Here is a 26,162-nt window from a genome sequence, read left to right on the forward strand (position 1 = left end):
GCAATACCGCCATCTGATCTCTAATGAATGATAAAGCCACGCGGCTGCCACCCCGATCACCCTGCGGTCTCGAACCAGTCAACTGCCCTATCATGTCCGCCAACTGTGCACGTGTCATCCTTCTCCAGTGGTGGGGCAGTGCGAAGGCGCGCCCCTCTACCCGCAGTCCATATAAAACCTGGACATCCTGCAACGTGATAGTAGCTTCTCCAGTGGGCAAGTGAAATGTATGCGTCTCCGGTCGCCACCGCTCTACCAAGGACGTGATGAGCGACCAATCAAGCTGCATCCGTCCAAGCTGAAAAATGGTATATAATCCCGAAGTCTGGAGGATCTCTACTATGCGCGGATGGAAAGGATGCTCCGCAATAAACTCCCACAAATCATCAGGCCTCCTGGGGCGGAGAGGCTGCATCGCTAGCTGTCCCTCCCAAACATAGGATGACCTATGGTCGCCCTGCAGCACTAGTAGCTGATCCTCAGCAGGTCCAGGATGCGCAGGCGGAGGAAACACCATGTCGTCAACATTTTTAGATTTTTATTAACTTAATAAATTAATTTAAGTATGATTTTTGAAATTGGAGATAATAGTTATGTATGGGTTCCAGGCTTGATTTTTGACGCCCGGTGCCACCGAATAATTCTTAATTATTATAAGTCTCAATTTCAACATTTTTAGATTTTTATTAACTTAATAAATTAAATTAAGTATGATTTTTGAAATTGGAGATAATAGTTATGTATGGGTTCCAGGCTTGATTTTTGACGCCCGGTACCACCGAATAATTCTTAATTATTATAAGTCTCAATTTCAACATTTTTAGATTTTTATTAACTTAATAAATTAAATTAAGTATGATTTTTGAAATTGGAGATAATAGTTATGTATGGGTTCCAGGCTTGATTTTTGACGCCCGGTACCACCGAATAATTCTTAATTATTATAAGTCTCAATTTCTACGCTAAAAGGCTCTACATTTTACTACGCTAAAAGGCTCTACATTTTACTTCGCTAAAAGGCTCTATATTTTACTTCGCTAAAAGACACTATATTTTACTACGCTATAAGGCTATACAATATGAACATAACATCAACAATACAAATAAACAAAATAAATAATATTATTTAACACAAACAATCAAGTACCATTTTTGGTCACAAACATAACATAAATTCGGATATCAAATAAATCAAACCGGGTATATAAAAGAAACAAAATTAAACACTAACATAACAAAAATTCATATGGAAACATACTAAACAATACAAATGCATGACTATATGAGTTTCCGCATAAACTAAATTGAAATACCTCGATGTAAATATTATTGAAATCGAATTTTTGCACCCGAAACACGCAATCCAAAACTTCTTTTGTGTGTGGGACCTACACTTCTTGCTCTTTATGAGACGGATGGGGCCGAATTTTTTTTTTTTAACTGTAGCCGGGGTGGGGGACCAGAAAGTTGGAGGCTTGATTTTTTAATGGAGATCGTTTTCTGTGGGAAGAAGACGACCCGTTTTTATATTAGGGCAATTCGTAGTTCAGTACAACGAATTGTAATTCGCAGTACTGTACTACGGATTGTCATTAAAAAATTTTTTTTTTTTAAAACTTCGAAATGCCTTAACGGCAAAAAATCCGTTAACCCAATTCGCAGTATAAAACTGCGAAATACCCATTAATGTACCTTTTTTTTTTAAAACATTAAAAAAGTACTTTTTGTACAAAAAATTATCATTTAAGTTTCGGACTCTTTAAACAAAAGGAGTCGTCCAAAACCTAAAAAAACAAATTACTACCTTAAAAGCGTACCAACGTTGTTAGAAGTCGCTCTTCCCCAAAAGGGTTGGTCCATTTGACAATTGAAGGCGGAATATGGCTTTGGTTTTAAGCAATATTCATTTAAAACATACAGAACAAATGTTGTACTTTCACATCTGAATTATTAGATTTAATGCATATTATTCTCTCATTCTAATTTTGCTTTACTGAAAACTATACTGCGAATTGCTCTCAATTTGTAGTATTGTACTGCGAATTAATTAAAATTTTTTTTTTTAGTTAATAATTCGCAGTACTCTACTGCGAATTACTTTAACGGCTAAATTTCTGTTAAAGTAATTCGTAGTATAGTACTGCGAATTAGGTATTTAGGTAACTTTTTTTTTTAATAATAAAAATATATTTTTTGTGCAAAAATATAATTAGAAAAGTTTCAGACTCCCCAAAACTCCCTCCTCGTTTCCTTAAACCCCTCCTTCCCAACTCCAACTAATAAAGGAAATCAAAAACCAAAAAATTCTCTCTCTCATAATTTCCTTCATTCATGGCTTTCCTTCAATATTATCAGTTTTCACTTCTTTTACTCTTCTTCTTCTTCTTCTCTTTCCCACTTTCTCAACCCATGTCCATTCATGATCTCCTCAAATCCAAAGGCTTACCAGCTGGTCTTCTCCCAAAAGAAGTAAAATCTTACAATTTTTCATCAAATGGCCTTCTTGAAGTTTTCTTAAATGGCCCTTGTTTGACAAAATTTGATACTATGGCCTTTTATGAAAGTTATGTTAAAGCTAATTTAACTTATGGTTGTCTTACTGGAGTTCATGGACTTTCACAAGAAGAGCTTTTTGTGTGGCTACCAGTTAAAGGAATTAGTGTTGATGATCCAAATTCTGGTCTTATAATTCTTGATATTGGCTTGGCTCATAAACAACTTTCACTTTCACTTTTTGAAGATCCACCTCATTGTAAACCAGATGGTAATTTCTTGACTCCTCCCTTTCCTCTTTTTTTTTTTTTCTTTCGTTCCTCTTAGTGTCGGGCTTTATTTACCGGTTATTGTTTTTCTTCTCATCTATTTATGGTTTTGATAATGGTGTTATTTGTTCCATGGTTCCTATTGATGATATATTGCCTCTTCTCTTCTTCTCATCTTCTTAAGCTGGTCTTTAGGAAACAACCTCTCTACCCCTCGGGTAGGGTTAAGGTTTGCGTACACACTATCTTCCTCAAACCCCACCCGTAAATTTTCCTGTGTCGTTGTTGTTGTTGTTTTTTTGTTTTTTGTGTGGCTACTTCCAATATTATATAGTAAAAACTAAGGCATTCAATTGTTATAACGTGCTAAATTACATTGACAATATTAGTACTTTTGACACGAGGAATACATATGTAAAAACTCATTAAGTTTCAACAAACCCTAAATTTAACACATAACTTTAACAGAACGAGTCAAGATTTAAATTTTGGAGTGAACTATGCTGATATTATAAAGTGTATTTTTTTAACTATATATAAGTTAAACTCGTTATATTTTAGTTCTATTTGTATATGATTTTTTTTATTCTTGAAATTCCATTTTATCAGTCTTTTTTCTTTTGTTCAGTATTTGACAGAATATACTAGTTCTCAATTGATTTATTCTCATGTGAACTTGGGTTCATTCACGTGAACAAAATGTCACTTATCTCGATGTAAAAAAGAAAAAATTATATACTCCACTTGTTATTATTCATTTTCTGACTGAATATTACTGCATTATTGAATGTGCAGGGATTCTGAAAAAGGAACATGAGGAGGGACAGAGATTTGAAGCACAAAGATAGAAGAGATTCCTTTTAAATATTAACTTTAATTAATGATAAAATATTACTTAGCCCCTGTTTGGCCATACATTTTCCTAAATTTAATTTGAAATTTATTTTCAAATCCCATGTTTGGCCATAAATTTGACCCACATTTTGGCCAAAACTCAAATCACATATTTGAAATCTCAAATTCAGCTAATAAGCTGAATTTGGGCCAAATTTCCAAAACTTGGGAATTATATACATGTTTTCCCAAAATAAAGTTGAAAAATATGTTTTGAAATCGTATGTCCAAACACATTTTCATCTTCAAACCAAACTTCACCCAAATCAGATTTTTCAAAATAAATTTGGGATTGCTTCATTGAAGGTTAAAAGTCTCTTCTTTAGATTTTAGATTGAGGGCTGTAGAGATTTTGGGAATAAGATTTCTTGCTGATTAGATAGAAATATGCTAATCTTCTAAATTTTTATCTTTTATTTTGATTGTTTGCGGGAAGGGAGCCTCGGTAAAATTGTCTTTGCGTGGCTTATAGATCATGGGTTCGAATCGTGCAGAAGCAGCCACTAACGCTTACATTAGGATAGGTTGTCTATATTATATCCCTTTGGGTACTACCCTTCTCCAAATCCTGTGTGAATATAAAATACTTTGTACACCAAACTGCCCGTTTTGATTGTTCGCGTTGATCTTGATAGATAGATTAGATAACTCCAAAGCAAAGGATTGCCTATTATCATCCTAACTATATCAACAATCTTCCATATTATCTATAGTTCATAATCTCTCCAATATGCTTATAATCTCTACATATGTCATTATTTCACATAGTTAACAAGAACAAGGAAGATTCAATTGCTCAACAACATATTATTGTTCTTTTGACCACTAGATTGTTCCTTAGGGATTACTATACCTAAGGCGTAACCACCCATGAGCATATAGAATGAGTGAGAATTCTTCACTCTTAATCAGAGGTTTTTAGTTTGAACTCTCAAATCTTTCAATAAGGAGCATTTGATCACATGCTTCGTAATAAATATTATAGTAAGTGTTGTCGTAAAGCGGAGTACAGTTCACAAAAGTACTTAAGTAGTTAAGTTTTGAAAGGTGAACAACCCGCAATACTTTATAGTATAGTCGTAAAAAGCTTCGCAGAAGAGTATTAAAGAAGGCACTCAAAAGGCCGACCACTATACCAACGACTACACCGATCTATACCAGGTCATGAGCTATAGCAAGGTTGCGCCTATTCGGACAAATCTCGACTAGTCGAGTCAGTAAATTCCAAATCCGGATAAAACAAAGGGAAAAGAAAAATCTAAATCGCTAAAAGTTATATCGCGTGAAAACACAAATATATAAGTGTAAGTAACTAGTACAACTTGAGTATAATTGTTAAACAAATTTCATAGGATGCTTGTACTAACATGGGAAAGATGGACCCCTAAACGGATAGGAAAGTGACATATGGGACTGTACAGACCTTGTTCATATGGTTGCTTTTATACAAGTACTTGATTACATTTATCTCTTATTGGACAGACTTATTATGTCGTGGACTCTCTCACCTTGTACTGTTTTTAGTCTACTGGATTGCAGTACCTGTGAACGGGGGGCACCCCAATTTTCAATCAAAAAAATGGTGGAATTGTAAGTACTTCTTCAACTAGAATTCAGGTTCGAACGGTAAGTATGAAATCACCTTTATCCAACAAGATGTTTCGCGTTCAAGTTATATATGTATGAAATTGCTATCAAACAAGAAATCTCACGTTCGAGCTATAAGTATAAAATCGCCTTGGTAGAGAGCTAATTATCCTTAAAACGAGATTTTTCAGCACGAACCGGATTCCATAATAGATACCGAATACTAAGTGGGAAACAAAAAAAAAACCAACTATAGCAACTATGCATGCGAATTTCGGATGCTTTAATTATTTGGTGGTGCCTTTTCATCTATGAAAGTGAAATTCAAGATTCATTTTTAATGGTCATTATCATCTTATTAAAACCAAAACCTACTTTTGTCCTACATTTGTGTTGTATTCTAAGGACAACAACCAGAAAATTATAAATGATAAACGTGGAGAGAGGAAAAGAATACGAAAGGGGGTCGTTATCTTGATTAGTAAAGAGTTTGGTTTAGTAGTTTAATGGCCACACAGTGTCGATTCTTTTAGCAGTAAATATTTTGCTTTGTGGTTATGACAATATAATGGTGGATTAATCTTTGTAATAAAGGCTGTGATTTTTTTTTTTTTTTTTTGGCAAAAATATGTGAATATTACCATAACAACCAAAAGTTTGTACATACTAAAGGCATCTAGTGTTTAACCAAAAAATAGGAATTTCGGTCAAAGCCTATTTTTAGAAGTACTCGAGCTACTGATAATCAAGAAATTCAATATACTCGCAATAAGAAAGGAAATTAGAGTATGAAATAGCAAAGTAATCAATAGAAAGCAAAAGAAAGTAATTGTATTCCAATAATAATCAGAACGTGTAAATGATATCTCTTTCCCTTTTATAGGAATCTATAAGTACAACGTCTTTCCCCTTTTATGACCGAATCATTATGAGCATTAATGATATTAATGAGACGTTATAATTGGTAATCGTAACTGTTCATGAAGATTCTGTAACGTTTGAGATCATTCATGCTCATTAATTGATGATTCATGAATCTTTTCTTTTTACTATCTCGATTCATTCCGCCGGTACCTCTTCATGTAACCATTTAAACTTGAACGACCATATCTTCCCCTCTCGTGGGTGATTTGCTCGTATCTATTGCAACTCGTGCCACTTTTAATGCATCTCTCCAGTTGTCGCTTTCTCAATGATCCACGTGTCTTGTAATATCAGCCAATCATAGATATCCACGTGTAATGTTTATTTTTTACCAATACAAATAGTCCCCCCACTTGCCGAATATTCTGCAATTGAATATTTGGAAGTGGTATGTATTTATGGCAGGAATTTTTGCCGCCGTTTCCCATGTATCATTACGTCTTCTCCAGAACCAACACGTCAACTGTCACTTCCATTTAATGCATGTGCCACGTGGCCTTCGTTAATTGGGTCTGCGACTCTTCGGCGATTTCTGGGGCTTTTTTACGGCAGCATCAGTCATGAAGTGACTGTTTCATTATGAAGTTTCCATCATGACCCCCTTTACATGACAGTTGCTTCTTCATATAAATACCTCATTTGCCTTTGTTTTTTACGAAAAACTTTCTACAGTGTTCTTTGTTCTCTATATTTCTTTCTCATACAACTATGTCTTTTTCAAATCCTGATCCTCGTAAAGTTGTTATAGCGGATGAACTTCCCCCTTCTTCTGCTCCTACCAGAAGTAGAAGAGGTGGCAGGTTACGCAGTTTAGGATCTGTTTCTATCCGTAGTTCTTCTTCTCATCCCAGTACTACTCCCCCGTCGTCTTCTAGAACTAGGGCTTCTTCTTCCCATAGATCTTCTGGTAGAAGTAGAGATTCTAATGAACCACTTCGTGAACCCACTGTTGATGAGATTATTCCCGCTGAACTTTCCTTCTTTACCGATAGAGAATTGATTAGAAATCAAGTTACTTCCATGACTTCTCATGATCGTGCTGGTGTTTACCCTTCCCAGATTACTGAGGGTTTAATTTCTCTTGTGCGAAGAGACTGTCATTGAAAATATGATTTCCCCATTTTAGTCCCTAATGCAAATCAAAGAATCACCTCATTCAAAGCTGGTTGTTCTTTTGTGTATGCATATCCCTTTACGTTGGGTTTTAGACCACCCATTGACCCTGTCATCATAGAGTTCTGCCGTTTCTTCAATGTTTGTTTAGGACAGATTGGTCCTATTGTATGGAGAGTCGTGGCATTCCTTAGATACTTGTCAAACTTGGCTATTTTACCCTTCACATTTTATCATCTAATTCATCTTTATTCCCCCAAGTTATTTCGTTCTAGGGTGTTTACTCTCGTGGCCAGGAGTAAGAGGGTTTTAGTGAGCCTTGAAGATGACAAGGATCATGGTTGGTATGCTCGATTCGTTGCTGCTCCCACAAGTGGGTTAGTGGGAGAAGAGAACATGCCTTTCCCAGAAAAGTGGAACTTTGCACGTAAGTTTCCTTTCATATTTTCTGTTTCTCTTCTTTGTTTTTTTTTTGTGTGAAGAACTTGCAATCTCATAGCTGTTTTATTTTTCCATTTCAGCAACCATGGAAGCTGTTGAGGAAGTCCCAGATTTCCGTGGTTGGGTAGAAATTTTTGTAATCATTGCTCCTATGGAAGAAAGGTCCTGGAAATACTTTTCTAACAGGTTTGGATGGAAAGTGAAGACTCATGGTATCTTTCTCTTCCACTTTCTACCTTGCTTTCGTACTTACTTTGGCACTTATTAACCCTTTTCTTTACTAGTTGGGGTGTGAGTGTCGCGTCGATTTCTGCTTCGAGACTCTCTTTGTCAATGGCTCAAGAGATAATCTTGAGTTCTTCATCAAAAAGAAAAGCTGAAATAGCACACAGTTCTGAGGGTGAAGAGGAGCGAGATGAAGGCTCGTTGGTTCGTAAGCCTCGAGCTAGGAGACGTATCATTTCATATGATGAAACTACTCCTCCTCCCAGTTCTGTTCCCACGCACGAACCTGAAGGTGCTACCTTAGTGAGTTCTGATGATGAAATGCCTGCCGCATCTCGTGGCTCTACTGAATAACTCTTTTCTCGTGGGTTTGATGAAGATTTCGGCTTTGTTTCTGAGGAAACGCCTCTTGCTACTTTCCGGTGTCTGTTCTAATTGATCCTCAGTTCCCTGCACCTGTTGCTACTGCCATTGCTCCGTCCGTGGCTATTTTGAATCCGTTGACTGTTCCTAATGTTACAACTTCTCATGCTGAAGTTGGTTCCTCAGGTAGGGCAATGAAAAAAGTTACCATCGAGGTTCCTGAGGATGGTAATCTTTTGAAGAAATTTGGCCAAGCTGACGTATGGCTGAAACCATTGATTGGCCCAGTTGACAAGTCAAAATTAGAGAGCCACAGTTCTTTAACGTGGATGAATGATATTGTACATTCATCTTTAAAGGTATAAGCCTTAGCTTTTTATTTTGCACGTAATTTCCTTTTCATTGGTATCACATTTTTCTTTTCTTTGTGTAGATTAGCCTTATTGCCACGGAAATGATGAAGAGGATCGTCCACACAGAGCAGTTAATGAACGATTATCACATTGATGCAGACAACTGGAAAGAGCAGTTCGATGGCCTTCAACTTGAAAAAGAAATCTTAGAGGAAGAAAAGTGTACCTTGGAGTAACAGGAGAAAGTAATGGCAGCAGAGTTGGCAGTTGAGAAAGCCTCATCCAATCAGGCGGTCAAAGATAAAAACCTTCTTGAGTCTTCATTTGCTGAGCAACTTTCTAATGCCACTAAAGAAATTAGGGGTCTGAAGGAACTACTGAAACAGAAAGAAGTTTACGCCGAAGAGCTTGTTCAAACGCTCACTCAAGCTCAAGAGGATCTCCGAGTGTCTTCTAACAGAGTTCAATTTTAGAGAGTTCACTTTTCCCCTTACAGGCTTCTTATGATGCTGCCTTGAATGAGAAGGAAGAGCTAAGAAGTGAGATTGAGCAGTGGGAAAGAGATTATGAAGCCCTTGAAGATAAAGCCGTTGTTGAAGTTAGTTGGGCTTTCTTGAACACACGCCATGACACTTTAATGGAGGCAAGCCAGGAAGTCTTTGACTTAGCTGCCGAGATTGCAAAGATTAAAGAAACTATTGAGAAAACCTAACAGAGTCAGAGCTTTTCTTCACCTGCGGTTGGCACTCCCGAGGGTGATGAAGTTACTCTGGTGAAGCTGCTGTTCAATCTCCTTCCGCTCAAGTTGTTCCTCTTGCTACTGATGATGCCATTCCTCATCCTACTGGTTCAGATTCTGCCCCACAGTGAAGTTTGAAAAGTTTGAAGTGTTGTTTCATTTTTTTTATTGGTGGAAGGTTTGGAAGTTTACTCCTGGTCCTATTTGGGGGTTTAGTAATGTTTGAAAAGTTTTACCCCTAGTCTATTTTGGGGTTTTAGTATCAAGTAATCAGGTTGGAACTAAGTTTTACACTTAGTTTTAACCAAGTTTATAATATTACTAAGTTTTTGTCTAACTCTTATAATACCTTTATCTTGAGTTTCTGTTCTACTCTCTTAGCGGTTTGCCCTTGTCTTATATTTATAAGTTTGGGCTTTATTTTCCGCCTATTTTAATGTTTGGGTTTTTGTTTTACCCTTTGTTATTTAACTTTGCATTAAAAATGCTTCAATGCTTCGTGACTCTTTAGAATAAGCACGAATTATAAAAGAGGGCCCTTTTATATACGACACTTAATGAAGAAAACGTCTCAACTTCATATTGGTGTAAACATACGAAAGAAGAAGTAGGAACATACATATTTCTTAGAATATCTTGAAGAAGTTTTGTATTCTTGAACTTTCAAATTGTATACTTTACATGTATTCGAGTAACATCTACAACTCTTTCATAAATGTTTTCTTCATAACAGATTTTACAAAATTGAAGGGTTTATCTTGCAACGCACGACTAAATATTCCCTTTAACCTAGATACTCATGAGATTCTGTAATTTACATCTGCGAGAGTATACTTCATTATAGGTTTTTGAATCAGGCTCGAATTTTTGGCTCTTGATTTGCTTGCTCTTAACTTTCGATTTGTTGGGTAGATTGCCTCAGGCTTGACTTGAATTCTAACTTTTCTAGTCTTCTTCGCCTTCCATATATATATAGTCCCCCAAGTGTTAGAGCTCTGAAGTATGAAATCTCGAGCACTTGATTATTCCTTCCATATGGTCCATTTCCTGAAAAGGAAAAACATATGGGACTCGGAGGTATAATTTTAGATGATGACTGCTTAACCCTTTTAATTTCCATCAGAAAGGTTGTGACCCAGACCGGGGATAATTTTGCATCCCGCGTGTCTTATAGATCTAAGTTCATCATTTGGTGTGGGCTAGCTTTGTGCCTATCATGTAAGATGGTTAGTACAATTAAAAAAGAATAAATTTAAACCTTGCATAAACGATACCTGACCGGGGGTTTTCCCTTTCAGAAGTAATACTTCTTCAAATGAACAGCATTCCAATTTGATGGGAGTACCTTGCCGTCTGTGAGCACGTGATTTTTGCCCTATGTGAAATACTCCGACAAATTAAAGAAATGGATTTATCCCAATTGTTTGCAATTTTATAGGATTTTTGTAGGAATTTTTTTGTTAATTGTTTGCATTTCTGTGCATGTTTACTTTTATTAAAATCATGAAAAAATACCAAAAATACCATGTATTGCATTTAGATTTTGTTTTCATATTTTTAGGATTAATTAGTTAATTGATTGCTTTACTAAATTGAAAATCACAAAAAATGGCTCATTTTTACATTTTTGTTTTTAATTCTTAGATTAGTGATTTTTCTCTTTTAACTTAGGATCAATTAATTGTCATAAATATTATAATTAGATAATTAGTTTAATTTTACAATTTAGATTAATTTAGGATTTTTAATTAAAGAAAAAAGAAAGACAAGAAAAAAGGGAATTGGAAAAAAGGCTTAATTTAGCTTTGAAATTGGGCTGATTTTATGCCCAAACCCGCCCCAAATCCAGGCACAAATCTAGTCACCCGGTCCAGACCCCCTTTTTTAAATCAAGCGACCCTGTTTTGGTCCTCCCTCGTCACAACCGTTGGATCATTATGATCCAACGGCTCGGAACTGGGTGTTCACTTGGTATATAACTGTCCTAAACGGTCCCCCCCCCCCATTCGAACCCTTTCACTTCAGCATCCACACAAACCCTAAAAAAATAGCCTCCCCAAATTCCCCGCTGCTTCCGTCGTCAACCACCCACCGAAAATTGCCTCACGGCGGTTCCGGTGCTCCAAACCTCCCCAAATTGATACCATGCAACTCCTGTCCCCTCCTCTTCCTAAATCCATCATCAATTTCCCTAAAAACACCCTCAAATTCTTTGAATTTCATATCTGAGAATTGGAAGAAAAACCCTAATTCTTCTAATTCTGACTCTTTGCCGCCCAGAGCTCGATTCGACTCAAGACTCGTGTTAAGCAATCGTTCTCGTTGAGAACCCTTGATTAATACGAGTTTTGATTTATTTTTGAGAGTCACAGCCTCTTGACCAAGCCACTGTACCCCGCCGAGTTCTTTGCCCCCCTTGTTCGTTCGATTCAGTCACTAAGCTCTTTCCGGTTAGCCAGTACCTCACCTCTTCCTCTTTGGTTTTTGTTCTTTGTTTGTTTTCTGATTTTTCTTTTAATTTTAACCATCTGTTTGTCTAAATTTGTCTTGGTTATTTATTTGTTCGAATTAGTCGTTATTATCTACTTGCTCGAATTAATTGGGTTTTTGTTTTTTTGGTTATATATTTGTTTAGATTAATTTAGATTCTTAGTTGTTTAGGTCACAGTTAGCATGATTTTCTGTTTTTATTCTAGTTCTTCTTGCTTTTCTGTTTTTGTTTCCTTTATTTTAATTGCATAATTTAGATTTTAGGATTTTGTGATTCAGTGATTTAAATGCTCCATATCCGTTCTTCTTTTGTTGTTTGTCTCTTAGAGTTAAATTGTGTTTAGGATTAGTCCAGATTTTCGGATATTCAATACCGTCGGCTCAATTGCATTTCTGTTTATTATTTGATTTGTTTTCCAATGTTTGCTTGCTCTGTTTTTATTTGCCATGATTTGTAAGTTGTTAGAAACTCCTAGGGTCTTAAGTGAACAAATGAAAACTTAGGAGGTTAATTTGGGAATAGGAAATAGGATTTTCAGATGAGAAGCTTCTAGAATTTGGGGCAGCTGGCTCAATTTTGGCCAGCACCAATGCTGAAACCAATCAAAAGCTGCCAGCTGTCCCAATTCTGTTAAAAAAGATGCTGCGTGAGGGAATAATTCCCATTCTGTTTCTGCAGCACATGGCACTCTTAAGGGCTATATATAGACCCTTTCCTTCACACACAAATCAGAGATTCAGACCCTAGAAAATACACAAAAGTTTCTGCATTACTTTCATTAAAAATTGATTGGAATTGTTCCCTGATTTCTCTTTTAGTAAGAACTTAAAGCTTTCGTGGGATTTCTGGACTTCTGGGTATAAAGATGGTCTAAAGAGGCTGAACATTGCTGTTGACTTGCTGCTTTGCTCACTTTTCTGCTTATGCTGAAATCCTTACTCCATTTTTGCTTTTGTTCTTGATTTTCAGGTATGTTCATGAGCTCGAAGTGATAAAAATGGGCTTGTAATCTGCTGACTTGGAATTGGATTCACTATATTTATCTAGCTCAATGTTTTCTATGCTATTGTTCTTCATCATCTAGAATCTATAACTGCTTTAGTTCTTGCTTAAGTACTATTGATACAGATGTTGGTATATTTGTATGGTTTAAACATTTAAGCTGATTTAGTTCATTCATAGGTGGTTTAACAATTTGTTATACATAGTAATTTTAATTATTTGGGACTTTGGCAAAGTTTGTTGAATATACATTCATATGTTTGGAGTGTTAAGCATGATAGTATGTGTAGATCAAATGTTAGTCCATGAATGAATCTCAGAAAACTGATCTCCTGCTAATTAATAGCAACAACATGCTTATTAGAACCATTGTATATGTAATAATATAGTTAATGAGTAGTTTCATAATCCAGGTTCATTAACAGTAACACAATGATTTAAAGATTTAGAATATGGTTGTTTAGTGTTGTGATTTTCAGAATTTGCATATTATGTTGTTGTGTGTGAATTATAGTTAGTTGGGCGTCATTAGGGCCTTAATGTTTGAAGTATTCTTGCCAAAGTTTATGGTTTGGATCCCGCCCAAATGGGGCCGCCTGGATCGTGGCCAGGCTTGTTTGGCTTCCAGTATTTCCGTTTTTTTTTTTGGGCTCAATCTCGAGCCCAACCTTCATCAGCATGTAGTTTCCCAAAATAGCTTATTTTTTAATAGTGCGGAATTGGGCCTGGATCTGTTGGCCCACTTGAAATAGGTGACCGCCTGCCTGGCTTCACTTCTGGGCTCGATCTTGAGCCCAGTTTTCTTTCAAGTAGTTTTGGGTTTAGGCTCAAGCTAGATCTTGCTTAAATAAAAAGGACTAACATCTTATTCTAGTTATTTACAAAGCAGTAGCTGTACATTAAATTTCGGGTTTAGTTTCAAAAGATGAATATCCTAGTTTTGCTTTAGGCGCGCATTAAATATATCATCGTGAGTGTGTACACGTTCGCGTGACATGGTTACGATCTTAAAAATAAAATCGGAGTATGCGTTCGCGCAACTTTGACTAAACTTTCTTAATAATAATAAAGCGTTATTAATTGTGGACACGTTCACGTGACATGATTTTTGACGCGCCAAACAAATGGGTACACGTGCGCGTGACCTATTTTAAGATAATTTCTTAATTAAAAAGGCAAATGCACATAGGTTCTAAAATAAGCAATTAGACAATTTAATTAAGCCAAGTATGATCAAAGCGACTGTGCTAAAACCACGGAACCCGGGAATGCCTAACACCTTCTCTCGGGTTAACAGAATTCCTTATCCAGATTCAGATTTCTGTGTTCGCAGACCGTAAATAGAGTCAAACTTCCTCGATTCGGAATTTTAAACCGGTGACTTGGGACACCATAAAATTATCCCAAGTGGCGACTCTGATTTCGAATAAATAATCCCGTTTCGATTGTCACTTAAATGGGAAAAACTCCCTTATAACCCTTCCGGGGGTAGAAAAAGGAGGTGTGACAGCTCTGGCGACTCTGCTGGGGACAAGAACCCAGAATCTCTGGTTCAGGGTTCAAGAATTCGAGCTTGCTAATATGGTTTTACTTGGCTTTGTTCATTGTTAATATTACTGTATTTTGTGAACCTAATGTGCTAATTGCTGTTTATTTTCCATTTCAATATTGCTTGAATTTTATCAAAATGCCTTCTTGCGCCACCCTTCTGAGTATTCTAAAATATGGTGCACACGTACGCGTGGCCCACTTTCTATTAGAAGTCATACCAATTAGAACGGGGCTTGGGTCAGCAACAAGGCCGGGTAGACTTTCGTGCTCCCGATACGTTGCCCCCACCTCGGTTCAAGCTGTCTGCTCGGGTAAGCCCTGTCTAGAACACAACTCCTAGGTTTAAACCTAGAATAACATAACCCCATGCCGGATCCCTAGTAGGAACGTTTGTTTGCATCACGTGCATTTGACTTAGGGGACTCATCACAGGGGTTGGGTCCGTCTAGGACATGTGTATTCAAAATAACCGACCATCCTGATGCATCTTACGTGCTATGTGAACATTTATTTGTTTCAGCCTGCATGCTGACCGGCTAGGAAAAGACAATCAGGGGAAAAACCAAGAGTGACGTAGAAAGGAAATAAACCCGATTCTGAAAATCCTGGTATTTGAAAATATCCCAAAGCTCTGCCGAATTTTTTTTTTTAAAAAAAGAGGGGTTTGAAAACAAACAGAGAAGAGAAAAAGAGCAATTTCAAAACGAGTCATTCATGTTTTTTTAATTATGTCAAAACTGCCCGAACTACGTAGGTCTGATTCTCACCGGATGTGGGATACATAGGCAACCTACATAGGGTTCAGCCTCTTTTTGAAAAATTAACCAAATAAAATGAAGTGTAGATAGGTCTCTAGTCAAAGAATAAGCCGACCCAGCTTCAGTTATGTCTTAAGCCGTTCTCGCCGAGATAGCCTTAGAATATTTTTTTCCGTTGTCGAAGGGCTATTTTCGTAGAGAACGAACAAGTCTGTCAGTGAGGGGTCATTTTCTAAGTGTCTTCCCCCCGGCCTCAAAATTTACCTGGAATTGTGAAGGGGCCACATTTACGAAAACAACCACTTTCGGGTAGAAGGGGAAAGGGTCATTTTTCTTTTGATTTTTATTCATTCCTTTGGGAGTCAAGAACTGTTTCCGCAAAAGTCCACCAGAGTCAACCCTAACCTTAACCATTCACAGGTACCAAGATGAACACTGTCCAGAACCCGAAACTACTAGTCATAGAGCAGGCTCAGTTGCAGTTGCGTATGTGGTGGTATGATTTGGATACAGATGGTCAGGATTGGGTGAAAGAGCAGTTGGGTGCCCTTACAGACATTTTGGAAATCAAGCCACGGGAAGATTTAATCAAAGCTTTGGTAACCTTTTGGGATCCTGTCACAATGTCTTTCATTTCTCGGATTTCGAGCTCACCCCTACGCTGGAGGAAATAGCTGGATACATTCATTTTGGCCGGGACTTGAGAAAACAACAGTTGATATTACCGAGGGCCCCATCTGTGCACAAATTCTTTGATCTTCTTAATATCAGCAAGCAAATGAAGAAGGCTCATGTGGACAAAGGATGTTGTTCCTTTCAATTTCTGTATTCCAGATTTGGGCATTCGGTCGGGTTCGAAACACATGAAAAGGGATTGAACAACAAACAGGACAAGAACATTTGGCAAATTCATCGTAGGTTCGCCTTCATAGTTGCGTTATTGGGAATCATAGTCTTTCCGAATGCAGAAGGGACGATAGACACCCGCATGGCCAGAGTTGCACAAATCCTCACTACAAAGAAAGATCACACACTTGCTCCTTTAGTGCTGGCAGATATTTACCGGGCATTGACATTGTGTAGATCTGGGGCTCAATTCTTTGAAGGCTACAATGTTCTTCTACAAATGTGGTTGATCGAGCATCTCCGGCATCACCCCAAATTCATGAGCTATGGTTCAAGCAAAGATAACTTCATCAAGAGCTACGAGGAAAGGGTGAAAGATTACAACGCTCTAGAAGGGTTTGAAGCTTGGATCTCCCATCTGAAAACTCTAAAAGCAAGTCAGGTCGAGTGGACTATAGTATGGCTCCTGGTAACAGAGATCATACATATGACGGCTACAAAGGGCTACTTAATGTTGATGGGTTTAAGGAGTGTCCAGCCATACGCACCACAGAGGGTCTTAAGCCAGTTAGGGAGATATCAGGTGGTGCCTGAAGATGAAGATCTAACCACCCAGGTCATTGAGCTCCATCCAAAGGCCACATTACCCAAAGCTTTAGTCCAGCAGGATTGGAACGGTCGCCGGTATCTGAAAAATGGCACCTAGGTACCAGATGTTGCAAAAGGGGAAGTGGATCCGGATTACGTAGTGTGGTTTGAAAGAAAGTCTTGTGCAAGTAATGAGCCAGAGCCCGAACCAGAGCCCGAGAGACCAGCAAAGAGACCGCATGTGCAGGCTTTTGATGACAAAATCAGGGAGAGGTTGGACTGGGGAGAGAAGGAGAAAAAGTATCAAGCCACCATTCACACTCTGGAAGAGAAATTGAGAAACGTTGAGTTCAATGATGACCTACAAATGCAAGAAGCCGAAGGAGAAAGAAGGAAGTTGGTCCAGGAAAATGAAGCCCTACGAGCTCAAATTCAGAGAATGAAGATCGCCGCTAAAAAATCTGGCCAGAAGCAGACAAGATGAGAAGCTCATAAACAGTCTTAGGCGAAAGGTGTGTGATTACGGGGCTGACTTGGAAAAGGCCGAAGAGGAATTGGCTAAGACCCGGGCAAGGTTGGCACAGAATGCAGAAGGGCGGGCAAAGTTTGTTCAACAGCTGAAACAAAGATATGACAAAGAGGTCTGCTAAAGAAGAAGCTGACTACCCTAGAAAATGAGATGGCCCAGCAAGCAAGCGAAGAACTTCAAGGCAGAAAGGGAGCATTGCTATGCACTGATTAGCCAATTGGAGGAAAGCATGCAACAGCTACAGGATCAAAACAATGCGGATACCCAAATGTTGGAAGCACGGGCACACCAAATAGGGCGTTTGCTTCAGGAGAAAGGCGTCATCAGAGCGAGGGTTAAAGAAATAGCCGACTATGTCGTGGTGAAGTGTCACGACTGTGAGGACATGACTAGGTCGATGTTTTTTGCTTCTGTGATGACATTCGTCCGCCAGGTAATGGCCGACGTGGACCGGCTTCAGCAAGATATTGCACAAAGGCCCGCGCAAAGACCAGATGATGTTCCACAGGCCCCCAGGGGACCGGTGGAAGCCCTTATGTATTCCTAACTTTCTGTTGAGTTCAGTCTGTAGTTCATTAGTTGAGTCTGTTAGTTTTTTTAATATCTAGTCTGTTTTCTTATTCAGAGTTTGTATGTCAGAGTCATTGTAACAGAAAATCCAAAAAGATTTTATTTTTAATGAAATATTTAAAAAATCCCAAAAATTTTCTTTCTTTTATTTCACATTTATCCCCTGAACTAGGTAATGATCTGATTCATGCGGCGTCATGATACGTAGGCAATCCCCATAGGATTCGATCATAACCTTAAAAGAGAGGAAAGAAACTGAGTGAGAAGTGAGAGTGGCAAAACAAGAGAGGAAAAGAAAATGTAAGAATAAAAGAGGAGCAACAAGAACCAAGCAAAGAAAGGCAGGAATGAAAAGGAAAGAGAGACGAAAAGTGCAAAATGAAAAGGGTTAGTTAAGGTCAGGATGAAGCATGCAGCCGTTCAAATGCATAATAGAAGCGGTTAACTGTTTAGGTGCATTGCATTCCCAACGTGTGGTTGCCTATCTGTTAAGATCTTAATCGCTAACAAGTTTGCTTGTTGTCATCAAGTACAGGAAGGTGGTTAGTTTGTTCGGCATTCTGGTAAGTCACCCGTATAATACCAGATCTAAGCACAAGGCGAACATGGCTGGCAAAGAATTGGACTCGAGTGTTATTGACCCACCAAGGGAGGTAGAGGAGTATGAGCCCGGTTTGAAAGAAGAGTTGCATAAGCTGAAACGCCAGATGGCTGAGATGTACCAGGCATGGATGAAAGGGCATCCTCCACCATCATACCCCGCCAACCCCGCTTTCGTCCCACCATTAGCTCAAGAAACCCCCGTCATTGATCTATCCCCACAACATGCCCCAAGTTTCAACCCTTATCACCAATATACGGGCTCTTCTTCCCAAACTGTCCAAGCTCCATTAGCCAAATCAACCGCATACCCCCCTCCACCAGCTACCCCTGTCTTCATAGCACCTCCACCAGCCACCCTCCACTGATCTTCCAGTGAGCCGGCACTCCAAGCCCAAGATAACCAGTACTATGCCCCAGAGCCCACCTTCAAAGTCCCAGATCACTACTCATACACCCCCCGTTTTGACCTTCCTGTCGAGACTGAGAAACCACCCAAAAACCTGGAACAGGAGGAGATGTTTAGGAAGGTGAGAAGCCTGGAACAGTCGCTCAGAAATATGCAGGGGTTGGGAGGCCAAGTGAGTGTAGCCTACAAAGATCTGTGTCTGTTTCCCGATGTCCAGTTACCTGCTTGATTCATAATGCCCAAATTCGACTTGTATGACGGACACGGAGACCCCATGGACCACTTAAGGGGATTTTGCAGCAAAATGAGAGGATCCGGTGGGAAAGATGAGCTGTTAATGGCATACTTTAGCCAGAGTCTGAGTGGCGCGGCATTGGAGTGGTACACCCGTCAGGATCACAGCAGATGGTATACCTGGGATGATTTGGCCCAAGCATTCGCGCAGCATTTCCAATACAACATAGAAATTGTTCCAGATCGTCTGTTTTTTACTAAGATAGAGAAGAAGCCTAGTGAAAGTTTCAGGGAATATGGTTTTTGCTGGAGGGAACAGGCAGCACGAGTCAACCCTCCGATGGAGGAAAGTGAAATGGTAGAGTACTTTCTTCAGGCTTTGGAGCCTACTTACTTTGGTCATCTGATATCGGCCATAGGTAAGTCTTTCAACGAAGTAGTGAAGATGGGAGGTATGGTAGAAGAAGGGCTCAAATCAAGCAAGATCATGAGCTACTCAACTAACAAAGCAACTACCCAAGCAATTCAGAATGGTACTGGAGGAGTAATAGGAAAGAAGAAGAAAGAAGATGTTGCAATGGTTGTCTCGAGATCGTGGCATGGTTCGAGGGGCACACCACACCATTACACCCAGCCTCGACCCCATCCCCAAACCTACACCCAAACCCCATATAATCCACCTCAACATTACTTTCCATCACCAGACCCTCAGTATTCTGTCAGGCCACCTCAATACCATGTCCACCACACCCAGTCATACGCTCAACCTCCTTCTTACCCACAATGGCGTGCCCCAGCTCCACAGAATACCTACCCAGCTCCACAAAATGCCTACCCGCCTCCACAAACATACCGAAACCCTGCCGGTCTAGGCTTCCGGCCCAGGCCTGAGCTCAGAAAAGAAAGGCAACAGCGGAAGAAGACCTTCACCCCGCTGGGGGAGTCGTATACCAGCTTATTTCAGAGGTTGAGGCTGTTGGATGTGTTGAGGCCAATTGAGCAAAATTGCCAAACCCTCCTCTAAAGAATTTGGATTACTCCCTCAGCTGTGCATATTGTTCTGGTGCTCCGGGGCACGATACGGAAAAGTGTTGGCGCTTGAAAAACGCCATCCAAGAGCTCATCGACACAAATTGTGGTCCAAACTCCGGAAGCACCCAACATCAATCAGAACCCATTGCCAGCCCACGCTGAAACGCACATGATTGAGATAGTGCATAAGGATGGGGATCCCAAGAAGCCTTCACAATCCGTCATGATGATCCGGTCTAGTGAGGGTAAGTCAGTCAAAGACCCGGTTATCACAAAAGCAACCTCCTCGATAGCTGAAGGATCGTCAGACAGGTTGAGCATGCCAAATGATAGGCCATCTGTGGTAGTTGGAAAGAGGTCCCTAAGTGATGTTGTAGCAAAGCAGGAAAAGCCAAAGGTGATCGTGCCGGTGGTGGCAAGTAACCTGTCATAATTGTGGAGGGTGCCCGCACGGACCATATCATTATCAAACCTGTGACCCAGCTGCCGGTAGCTAACACCAAGGCTGTCCCTTGGAACTATGAGCGGGTGATAGTGACCTATAAGGGGAAGGAAGTGAAAGAGGAATTTACGAGGCCCAGGGATTAACTCGTTCGGGGAGATGCTTTGCCCCGGAAGAGTTAAGGAAAGCTAAAACACTCAGAGACAATCTAGTTCTAGTAAAGAAACCGGTCACTGAAGAAGAGGCGGAGGAGTTTTTGAGAAAAATAAAGGTGCAAGATTACTCCATCATGGAACAGTTGAGAAAGACTCCTGCTCAGATTTCCCTACTATCATTGTTGATCTGTTCAGATGAGCACCGCCGGGCCTTGATGAAGATTCTGAAGGAAGCTCATATCCCCGACAAGATTACAGTGAACCGTTTTGAGAAGATTGCCAACAAGATATTTGAGGTGAACATGATCACCTTCTCGGATGACGAGTTGCCTTTGGAAGGTACCGAACACAACAAAGCTCTCTATCTTACAGTGAAATGTAAAGATTCTCTGGTTACTAGGGTGTTGGTGGATAATGGTTCCAGTGCGAACATTTTCCCTCTCTCTACTCTGCACAAGTTGAAAATTGATACTGAAAGGGTCCACAAGAACAGTATATGTGTCCAAGGTTTTGACGGAGGGGGAAAAAATTCTGTTGGCGATATCGTGCTCGAACTGACAATAGGACCAGTTGAATTTACCATGGAGTTCCAGGTACTGGATGTGGTTGTCTCTTACAATTTGCTGTTGGGTCGGCCCTGGATACATGCTGCCAAAGCAGTCCCGTCCTCTTTGCACCAGATGGTCAAGTTTGAGTGGGACAGACAGGAGATCATCGTGCATGGCGAGGAGAATTTGTGTGCTTACAATGATACTTCCGTCCCGTTTATTAAAGCCGAAGATGATAAGAGGCCGTGGGTTTACCAAGTTTTTAAAACAGTGCAAGTTGAGAAGGTCCCCGAGGGGGAATGTATTCCAGGTCCAAAGTTAGCCTCTGCATCTGTCATGGCGGCATCTGAAATGCTGAAGAATGGCTTTGTGCCAGGCAAAGGTCTGGGCGCGTCTTTACAAGGTATCGTGCAGCCAGTGTCTCTTCCTGAAAATTTGGGTACGTTTGGTCTAGGATTCAAACCCACAGGGGAAGATGTGAAAAGGGCTAAAAGGTCGAATAAGAAGGCATGGGCACTTCCGAAGCCTATCCGGCGCCTCTCCAGGTCCTTTGTCAAACCAGGGGTCGTGAAGCGCCCAGTGTCAGCAGTCCCAAATCCTGTGGTTGACATTGATGAAGAAATAATTGAAAGGTTCCAAAGGTTATTTGATGAGGTGAACATGGTGGAAATCGGGGAAGGTTCCAGCAAAGCAGACGTGCAGTTTATTGGGCCAAGAGTAAAGCTTAACAATTGGGATGCTACTCCTCTCCCTACTCGGAAGGAGTTTTAGTAGTTTGCTTTGTTTTCCTTTCTGTTATCTGGATTATTCCAGGGTTGTAATCCAGATTTTTATTTTCCGTTTGTTTGATGTACAAACCCTTCTATCCTTTATTTTCAATGAAATGCAATTTCCCTTTTCCATTACTCCTGATAATGTCATTTTTGTCTTTCTTTGTATAGTTCTTTTTATGCTGGTTTCAATGACATGACATGCATGAGGAATCTTCTGCCAAGTCTTAAAAGACAATCTAATTCTGAAATAATAATCCAAGAAATAGAGTGTGATGATGAAACACAATATGATGAAGAAGCGACATTTTAGAAAATTAGTAAAGAACTAAATCATTTTGAAGAGAAACCCAAGCCTATTTGAATGAAACTGAAGCAATCAATTTAGGGGATCCAGATAATATCAGGAAAACCAAGATAAGTGTACACTTGGAACCACAAATCAAGGAAGAAATAATCAAAGCATTGTTTGAATATAAAGATATTTTTTCTTGGTCGTATGATGACATGCCGGGTTTCAGTACCGACTTGGTAGTTCACAAATTGCCAATTGATCCAGCTTTCTCTCCCGTCAAATAGAAGTTAAGGAAGTTCGAAACTTACATGAGTGTGAAGATCAAAGAAGAAGTCACAAAACAACTTGATGCAAAGGTCATTCGAGTCACGCGGTATCCCACTTGGTTAGCTAATGTCATACCTGCGCCAAAGAAAGATGGTAAGATCAGAGTGTGTGTTGATTACCGTGATCTCAATAAAGCAAGCCCGAAGGATAACTTCCCACTGCCAAATATCCACAGTTTGATTGATAACTGTGCCAAGCATGAGATCGGATCTTTTGTGGATTGCTATGCGGGATATCATCAGATCTTAATGGATGAGGAAGATGCGGAAAAGACGGCATTCATCACGCCGTGGGGAACATATTGCTACCGGGTCATGCCATTTGGGTTGAAAAATGCTGGGGCAACTTACATGAGGGCAATGACCACCATATTCTATGACATGACACACACGGAGATTGAGGTTTACGTAGATGATGTGATCATAAAGTCCAGGAAGCAGTCTGACCACGTCAGAGACTTGAGAAAGTTTTTCCAGAGGCTCCGCAGGTACAATCTTAAGCTCAACCCCGCAAAGTGTGAATTTTGTGTTCCGTCTGGAAAACTGTTAGGGTTCATAGTCAGTCGGCGAGGCATTGAGTTGGATCCGTCAAAGATCAAAGCTATCTAAGAATTGCCACCCCCAAGGAATAAGACTGAGGTGATGAGTTTGCTCGGGCGTTTAAACTACATCAGCAGGTTTATTGCTCAACTCACGACAACTTGTGAGCCCATCTTTAAGTTGCTAAAGAAGGATGTTGCGGTCAAATGGACTGATGAGTGCCAGGAGGCATTTGATAAGATCAAGGAGTATTTGTCAAACCCACCTGTGTTGGTCGCGCCGGAACCCGGGAGACCTTTAATTCTCTATTTGATAGTCCTGGATAATTCATTTGGTTGTATGTTGGGTCAACTTGACATCACTGGTAGGAAGGAGCAAGCCATCTATTATCTCAGCAAGAAGTTCACATCCTATGAGGTTAAGTATACTCCCCTTGAAAGGACATGTTGCGCCCTGACTTGGGTGGCACAAAAGTTGAAGCATTATCTGTCGTCCTACACTACTTACCTCATTTCTCGTCTGGATCCTTTAAAGTATATCTTTCAGAAGCCTATGCCCACAGGAAGACTTGCAAAGTGGCAGATTTTGCTCACAGAGTTTGACATCATCTATGTGACTTGAACTGCGATGAAAGCCCAAGCATTGGCCGATCATTTGGTCGGGAACACGGTGGATGAAGAGTATGAGCCATTGAGGACTTATTTTCCTGATGAAGAGGTGATGCATATTGACGAGGTGGAGCAGGATGAAAAGCCAAGTTGGAAACTCTTCTTTGATGGAGCCGCTAACATGAAAGGTGTCGGAATAGGGGCTGTGCTCATTTCTGAAACAGGGCATCACTACCCTGTTACGGCCCAGCTTCGTTTCTATTGTACTAACAACATGGCTGAGTACGAGGCATGCATTCTAGGTTTAAGGTTAGCTGTAGATATGGGAGTCCAGGAAGTCTTGGTCTTAGGAGATTCGGACTTGTTGGTGCACCAGATTCAGGGAGAATGGGAGACTCGGGATTTAAAGCTCATACCGTATCGACAATGTTTGCATGATCTTTGTCAACGTTTCAGATCAGTAGAGTTCAGGCATATTCCTAGGATCCATAATGAGGCCGTCGATGCCCTGGCTACCTTGGCGTCAATGTTACACCATCCGGATAAGGCTTATGTTGACCCTCTACATATTCAAGTCCGTGCTCAGCATGCTCACTGTAATGTGGTTGAGGAGGAACTTGATGGTGAACCGTGGTTCCATGATATCCGGGAATACATCAAGATGGGGTATATCCGGTACAGGCCACAGGTGATCAAAAGAGAACAATTCGACGTTTGGCTAGCGGATTTTTCTTGAGCGGGGGAATTTTGTACAAGAGAACTCCAGACCTTGGGTTGTTGAGGTGCATAGATGCTAAACAGCCACGACTATCATGATCGAAGTGCATTCCGGAAATTGCGGGCCGCATATGAGTGGGTATGTTCTGGCAAAGAAAATTCTTCGAGTAGGGTATTATTGGCTCACCATGGAACGAGATTGCATCAGCTTCGTACGCAAGTGTCATCAATGTCAGGTACACGGTGATTTGATCTATTCTCCGCCATCTGAGTTGCATACAATGTCCGCACCTTGGCCTTTTGTTGCTTGGGGCATGGATGTCATTCGACCAATCGAGCCAGCGGCATCAAATGGGCATAGGTTTATTCTGGTGGCTATCGATTATTTCACTAAGTGGGCTGAAGCTATGACTTTCAAATCTGTGACCAAGAAGGCAATGGTCGATTTTGTTCATTCGAACCTCATTTGCCGGTTCAAAATTCCCAAGGTAATCATCACGGACAATGGTGCTAATCTTAACAGCCATTTGATGAAACAGTTCAAGATTACGCATCGTAATTCCACTCCGTATCGCCCCAAGGCAAATGGAGCTATTGAGGCAGCTAACAAGAACATAAAGAAGATGCTACGAAAGATGGTCCAAGGTTCTAGGCAATGGCATGAAAAGTTGCCTTTTGCTCTGCTGGGTTACCGCACTACTGTTCGCACTTCAGTAGGTGCAACTCCTTACTTGCTGGTATATGGTACTGAAGCAGTTATACCCCCGGAGGTCGAAATTCCATCCCTTCGAATTGTTGCTAAGTTGAAATTGATGACAATAAATGGGTCAAAACCCGATTGGAGCAGTTAAATCTGATTGACGAGAAAAGATTGGCGGCAGTGTGTCATGGTCAATTGTATCAGAAGAGAATGGCAAGAGCATACAACAATAAGGTGCGTCCCCGGAAATTTGAAGTGGATCAGCAAGTATTGAAACGCATCCTTCCACATCAGGCGGAAGCTAAAGGCAAGTTTGCCCCAAATTGGCAGGGGCCGTTCATTGTAACAAGAGTGTTGTCCAATGGTTCTTTGTATTTAACAGATATAGAAGGCAGATGTGTTGATATGGCTATCAATTCTGACGCAGTCAAAAGATATTATGTATGATTTCTTTGGTTTGTCTATTTTTGACGTTTGTACTTGGCATGTTTTGAAGATTGGAATGACGAAGGCATTTTATTCTACTATCTAAACACTTTATCCTTTGTTACCCCTTTGAGCCTTATTTATTTTCTTTCATACCCCTCTTTTGGAATCAGTAGCAAAGTTCAGAAACACAGATACAGAAGATAAATAAAGAAGATAAAAGAGGAAAAAGAGAAGAGGAAAAGAGAAAAAGGAATTGAAAAAAAAAAGTAAGTAAAACAAAAGAATGAGAAGAAAAGAGAAAAAAAAGAAAAAAAAAGAAAAAAGAGAGAAAAGAAGAAAAGAAAAAAAAAAGAAAAGTACAAAAAACAAAGCAATTCCTATGTCATGAACTACATTCGACCTGATTCCTTCTAAGGATACGTAGGCAGCCTTACGGTTCGGTCCCATCAAAATAAAAATTCAAAGTTCCCCAGGCAAAGAAACTGGGGCAGAAGTTGTGGTCTTTGTAAAAGATCTGATTCCAAAAGTTGTAATTCTGAACCCTTTTAAGATGTTTTGAGCCTTTATGATATCCTTTCTTTCTAACCCTGTCCAAAAGCCTACATTACGGTCTAAAGAAAG

At 39.9% G+C, this 26,162-nt stretch overlaps 1 protein-coding gene and 1 pseudogene across 1 annotated transcript; both read left to right on the top strand.

Moving 5' to 3' along the window:
* Window positions 1-2,255: 2,255 nt before the first annotated feature.
* On the top strand, window positions 2,256-3,713 carry LOC109219643. The gene is made up of 2 exons (XM_019384117.1): window positions 2,256-2,764; window positions 3,558-3,713. The coding sequence occupies exons 1-2, from the start codon at window positions 2,332-2,334 to the stop codon at window positions 3,608-3,610; spliced, it is 486 nt and encodes a 161-aa protein (XP_019239662.1). The 5' UTR covers window positions 2,256-2,331; the 3' UTR covers window positions 3,611-3,713.
* A 16,467-nt stretch (window positions 3,714-20,180) lies between these two features.
* LOC109219641 lies at window positions 20,181-25,559 on the top strand (annotated as a pseudogene).
* The last annotated feature ends 603 nt before the right edge of the window (window positions 25,560-26,162 follow it).

This window comes from Nicotiana attenuata, unplaced genomic scaffold (genome assembly GCF_001879085.1).
Source record: "Nicotiana attenuata strain UT unplaced genomic scaffold, NIATTr2, whole genome shotgun sequence".
Classification (NCBI taxonomy): Eukaryota; Viridiplantae; Streptophyta; class Magnoliopsida; order Solanales; family Solanaceae; genus Nicotiana; species Nicotiana attenuata.